At 39.0% G+C, this 6,588-nt stretch overlaps 1 protein-coding gene across 1 annotated transcript in view; it reads right to left on the reverse strand.

Moving 5' to 3' along the window:
- Window positions 1-3,812: 3,812 nt before the first annotated feature.
- PDZD2 (PDZ domain containing 2) overlaps window positions 3,813-6,588 on the reverse strand; it is a 425,741-nt gene continuing 422,965 nt past the window's right edge. Inside the window, exon 25 of the mRNA XM_007951610.2 lies at window positions 3,813-3,979. Coding sequence (XP_007949801.1) covers window positions 3,813-3,979 — 167 coding nt within the window. The remainder of the gene's footprint in view (window positions 3,980-6,588) is intronic.

Genomic DNA, 6,588 nt, shown 5'->3' on the forward strand with positions numbered 1-6,588 from the left:
GTTAATTGGTTTCCCTTTTCTTTGTTGAAGAGGGTCTGTGCAATCCTTCTGCCTAGTCCGCCATCTTGCCCCTGCTCACAAGCTTTTAAGACCCCAGTTGCTATTCACCAAAGTAGAATGTAATGTAGTGCATTGTCTTTGTAGACTATGCTATGCCAATCAACCTTAGTGCCCCTTGAGACCATCTGTGGTCCGAGTCCCCAGGTTCAGTGACTCATTCTTTCAAGGTGTTTGATTATATTTAAGGTGTGTTCATAACTTTGTTCCTCTGTGCTCTACTATAATCATGGTTATATTTGCAGCACATATAAATACCTATGTAGAAATAGCCTCTGTCATACATACATATGTTCATGGGTATAGTCCCATTCACCTTCCTAGCCCTGTTTAGTTTGAGTATCTGTCATCTATGTAGCCACTCATTGATTGTTGTTATCACTGTTATTGCAGGATTGTATGTGTAATAGTATTAACCTTTGTTGCCTTTAACTCTTATATCTATCTTTCCATTCATTTAGGTCATCTTTCAGTGGTGTTTTATAATTTGCAACAGCGTTAGGCTGTGTGGTTGGGATTGTCTCTAGGAGTGGAGTGCAGGAATCAAGAAGATGGCTAGCTGGAAGGATTGGCTGACAAGAAAAGGGAGCTGGAGGAAGGAGAGTAAGAAAGATTTAGAAAGCCAGGAAGTTGGGGTCAAAGAACGGGACGTTTGATTTTAAGGTTTTGGATAGTGTCGAGTTCCTGAGTATGCCCATCAAAAAGAATAAGGGACTTGATTTCTGTGGCCTTTGTACTCCTTTCTTATTTAAGTAATAGTTTAGGTAATTATTGTTGTTGTTGTTATGTGCCATCAAGTTGTACCCGACTCATAGCGACCCCTCCTTGGGTTTCTGAGGCAGTATCACTATGGAAGTAGATTGCCCCATATTCCTTCCAAGGAGTGGCTGGTGGGTTTGAACCACCCGCCTTCTGGTTAGCAGTCAAGTGCCTTAGGCACTACGCTACCAGAGGTAATGATTAGGTAATAATAAACATCTCTTAGAGTGGTAGTCTACAGATGCAAAAACAAACAAAAAAGCAAGTACTAACCAGAGTTTTTATTTCTTTAAAATTACTTAAAAAAAAGGTTGTTTACAGAGATGTGGATTTACATAACTTGGCGACAACATTTTAAAAATGTACAGGCTATTTCATATTATTGCACTTACTCTTTAATAATATATAAGGCATTTCATTTTACATAAATAAAGGATAATGCATAATATCATACAATGATTGTGGTGCCAATTAAGTCAACCATAAAATTCAATGAGATGTGGATGAGGATGGAAATGAAACCCAACCTATTTCAACCCTCACGGTATATTCTTGCAACTACAGTTTACATGTTATAACACATCTACCCTCATAGCTTATTGTGAGTGACCAGTTAAAGAACCAAAACAACAAGTTTTAGTGGGACAATACCATTAGTGTTCACTTCAGGAAGTTGGGAGTTTATTAGATGAATTAGAATACAAGCCATGCCTTGAACACTGAAGACAAATAAATAGCTTTCTATTTCAGGGTCAAAGACAGATACAGCTTTTGCTTCTTCCCCTAAATTCCAACTGTGAGCCAGGGAACCCTCCTGGGAAGATGCAGTAGAAACGGCTGATGGTTTTATTTTCATTCAGGAAGCAAGAGGTCTGCTCTTGCATTCTGCAGAGAAGAGGGTCAGGGACTCTCAGAAGAGACTTCATCGCTCTGCATTGCTCTACAAGTTTCTATCTGTTCACATGACTGTGCATTTCTTAGTAGTAGGCACAGCTGTGCAAGTGTGGAGGTAAAGAGCTCTCAGTGTTGACTTTAAATAGTCTCTTGACATTTAGGTAAGAAAGCAGAAACCAAGAAACTGACCCCATAGACTTAAAAAAAAAAAAAAAATCTAGCATGCACCTTGCACTGACTTCCTATAGTCCTACCTGTAATTGTAGTGAAAAGTAGAAGCTAAATCAATCAGGTCTTTCTAGCTCAGTCCTGTACTGCGTTCTCCTCTGTATAACCTGTAATAACATGAGAAGTCTGGCTCGGACAAGCTAGATGCTCACTTCCATCTGAAGACCCTGTCTGGGCTGACTCCCTGGACCTTGGGAGTCAATCCTTTGGGATTGTTCATTCAGAAGAATGATGGACACAAAGATGATGGCTCAAGCACCTCCATGATCAAGGGGTATTGAGACCAATGAGTTTGTTTCTCTCAGCTGTAGGTTATTGAAAAAAATCTCCAATATAAAACCTTAGTGTCATCATGGGCACAGGGACGATGGATGCACCCTCCACTCGTGTCCCCAGGACTCCATCAGTGACCCTGTACCACCAAAGATCGGGGTGTAACTCTGTAGCAGTTCTGCTCCTTTACTTGAAAAGGATGAATGACCCTGTTTCTCCATTTTCCTTCATCTTGTTACATTTTGGTAAATGAAGGTGTGGAGTTTACTGAGGAAAAGAAGATAACAGTATGAGGGAAGAAAAGTCAATCTGGGACAACACCTGGAAAATCAAATGGGAATGGCTACCATGAAGGTTGTGCTTCCAAAGGAGGCACAGCCAGGCAAGTCACAAGCAGCCTGGGTCACAGCAGCCTCCTGCAGGGAAACGAAACAGCAAAGGTTCCAGTCACTGCAGAGCTGTGTCCTTATACCCAGGGCAGGACAAGGAGCCAATACTTAGAATTGTTCCATTTCTTAAGTATGTTAGGGAAGAAGGGAAAACCCAACCAAAAAAAAGTCCCCTAAAAGGATGACTGTAAGCTCTTTTATTTAGATTACTAGTATAATGCCTATGTTTATAAACCCAAGGTCACTAAAAAGAGGTTGGACTTCTGAGATTTTAATTAGCAGTTGGTACATTAAGTATAGACACGGAAACCCAGTGACTGATATTTTTGCCAGCTCCTGTGTTGATCAGTCGCAGATGCACATGCTTACTAAGCACAAGTTAGTAAACGAGCGGGAAGGTGCTTTCAGATCTGGGACTCTGCTCATTCTGAGCAAGGACATTCATGGCTGCTGAGTGTACTTTAGTGGAACCGCTACTTCCCCTTCTAGAGACAGAAAATGGTCACCATGTCAAGATGACCAATAATGCCACTGAGTTGAACTCTGCACCCATACATTGCACATTATAGTCACCAAAAAATAATTATTTTCTGTATTTGGCTTTTTTTTTTTTTTTTCTACTTCCCAGAAAATCTTGGAAGTCCCCACAATTAGGTCATAATCCATTTACTTTTCAGGGTAATGTATACAAATCTACAGGTTCACCTTGCATTGAATGTGCCTAAAAGCACTGTTATTTACTTACAAAATTATATGAAACTTCAGTCTCTTTAGTTGTGACACTTAGAGTGCCCTTAGACGTCATGAGCTCCCTGGTCCCCAGGATTGGGTATACAGGAAGAGGTGGCATGAGGGATGCAAAAGTCTCATTGAATGTTTCAGATGAAGAAGGATGAGTCACATCTTGCACCCTGATCAGCCAACATAAATGGCTGGGGACAGGCACTGGGACAAAAATGAAAATAAACCTTCCCAGCCTAGTGATCCAGGTGGACGCTTCCAGAGTTCAACTTCATTGCTGCAGCACGTGCAATGTGGCAGGCTTCATGTGCAAGTCACGACTTGGAGATTTTGATAGTCCTTGACACCAGTGTTACTCTGTTGGTTCAGAATCCCATCATTTAAAGAAGTCACTCTGATTTGCTAAAGTAAGTAGAATGGAACTGAGAAAAGAACATTGTTTAAAAAATGGAACAAGCATGAGTGCTTGTTTCATGAAGAATTTCTGTGCTTTCTAATAACTAATTGTACAGGTCCCTCCGGGACAGACTTCATAATATTCCAGGCATCAAAGTGCATGAGCCCAACCAGAGGCTTTCCATTAATGGCAAGAATTTCATCGCCAGCTTCTATTGTTCCAGCTTGTTCCGCTGCCCCACCTGTGAGAATAAATTCAAAGTAGAAGAATTGAAGCATCTGCATTGTGGTGTTGGTGAAGAATACTGAATATATCGTGGACTGCCACAGAACGAACAAATCAGTCACAGGAGAAATACAACTAAGAGTGCTCCCTAGAAGCAAGGATGGACATATCACAGGAAAGACCAGTCTTTAGGAAAGGACACTGTGTTTGGTCAAGTGAACTAAAACCAAACCAAACTTACCGTCATCAAGTTGATTTTGACTTACAGTGACCCACATGGAATCTCTAAGGCTGTAAGTCTTTATGGAAGCAGACAAACTCATCTTTCTTTCACAGAGCAGCTGGTGGGGATGAATCACCAACTTTTTGGTTAGGAGCCAAATGCCTTAAACACTGCACCTCCAGAGAAAGTAAAACCAAAAAAGACCCCCAAAAAACCAAACCCACTGCCATTGAGTTGATTTCAACTCATAGTGACCCCCATTAGGTTTCTGAGGCAGTAAATCTTTACAGAAGGAGATTGCCCTGTCTTCTTTCTATGGAGTGGCTGGTGGGTTTGAACCACCAACCTGGTTGGCAGTCAAATGCTTTAGGCACCGCGCCACCAGAACTCCTTAGAGAAAGTAAAGGGTCAGTGAAAACTAGGCAAACCCTCAGTGAGATGGATTGACACAACAGACTCAAGCACCCCAATGGTCACAAAGCTGCTGCAGGACCCGGTAACTGACTGTGGGCTCATTCATACAGTCACCACGAGTGGAAGCCGACTCCACTCGATGGCAGCTCACAAAAACAGCTGTGTTCACTTACTTGAAAGCTACTTGGAATGCTATGTAAGTGAAAAGCTTAATGAGAAAAATCTCTGAACTCTGTTTATGTTCTCAGGATAGGGAACTATTTCTCAAACAAGATCCCATATAAATAAATTGAACTGCATTAAAACAAAAACTGTAACACCCCTGCCCCCCTGCAAATAATCTAAGCATGATAAAAATAAGCAACTAACTAAGGAAAGATATTTTCAATATATTTCATCAGCATAGGATTAATATCCAGATTGGATAAAGAACTACAGGTAGTCCCTGACTTATAACCATCTCTTTTTTGTGAACATCATGTTGTTAGTAATATGTATGTATGTATGTCTTAAAATATACCCGTAAGTGTTTGTGCAATGTTTCTAACCCCCAAAGACAAAAGATCTGATTTATAAAGATACTGATAATAAAAGGCAATAATAATGAAAATTAAAAAAAAAGTATTTGATTTATGTCAGAACTGACTCACTACAGTTTTTAGAATGAAACCCTGCTATAACTCAGGGACTACCTGCACAAATCAATAAGAATAATACAAAATAAAGAGAAAATTGGGCAAAGGATGTCAAAAGCTAAAATACCAATGACCAATAAACACAGGGAAACAAGCTCAACTTTCAACTGTTAACCACTTACTACATGGTTATCAATGACTATGGAGATTTCTTGATTATTTACACGAAAAAGTTGATATATTTCTTCATTTTAGCTTTGTGTACATAATACCTTTGAAGAAAACACAAGTTTAAGCCCTCCTCCACTTACTTTCTCATACATCTAAAACCAATACCAAAAAAGAAATGCATGATGGTTATGGAGCCTCTTCATGGGAAAAATCATGGTGAAAGAGAAAAACTCCAGTGTATGAAAATACAAATTTTCTTAGAAATCTTAATTATACCTCAAATAATCTAATAGTTACCATAATATTCCCCAATAACTAAAGTAAATTATTGAGGGAAATAAGTAGTATAATGATTTTTCTGTTTCTTGGCTGAAGTGACTTCAACTTTTGTCAATTGTCTACTCATTTCCTTTCCCCAGTCTTTTTTTCCTGTAAGTTCTTTAGACATTCTGGAATTAGCCTGTTGTTGATTAAATACACTGCATATTTCTTCTAGCCACTTGTGTTTTAATTTTTGCTTACGAATTTTTTTGCCATACAGAGTTAAACATTTTTTTTTTTTCATTTACAGCATGTGCTTTTTGTGTATTGGTTAAAAAAATCCTATTTTTAAATAATAGCTATTGCTGATGTTTAGGCAGTGCTACTGATTTCTCTGTGTTAATTGTAAATCCAACCATCTTGGTGAACTATTTATATAGGCTTGATGTTTACATCTCTTGGATTATTGTTCAATCAGGAAAAACATATAATCTGCCAATAATGAATAATTTTGTCCCTATATATTCAATCTTTATACTATTTATCTTTTTCTTAGCTTATTGTATTGCTGATTTTTTTTTTTTTTTTTTGGTAAAATGATCATATAGAAACTTTTGAAAAGCAGTCCAAACAAATGACTGTACTATTGAAAATGTTCTAAGCCTTACTCAAGTGGCTGCTGCTTCAGAAAAAAAAAAACAAAAACAAAGCCACTGCCATCGAGTCAATTCTGACTCATGGTGACCCCCATTGGGTTTCCAAGGCTGTAAATCTTTACAAAAGTAGATTGCTTCATCTTCTTCCCGTGGAGCAGCTAGTGGGTTTGAACTGCTGACCTGGTTAGCAGCCAAATGCCTTACCCACTGTGCCACCAGAACTCTTTCTGCTTCACAGAGGAGGTTGTTGTTGTTGTTGTTGTTA

The sequence above is a fragment of the Orycteropus afer genome, unplaced genomic scaffold, assembly GCF_000298275.1.
Source record: "Orycteropus afer afer isolate SDZICR_OR568_19922 unplaced genomic scaffold, OryAfe1.0 scaffold00302, whole genome shotgun sequence".
Lineage (NCBI taxonomy): Eukaryota > Metazoa > Chordata > Mammalia > Tubulidentata > Orycteropodidae > Orycteropus > Orycteropus afer.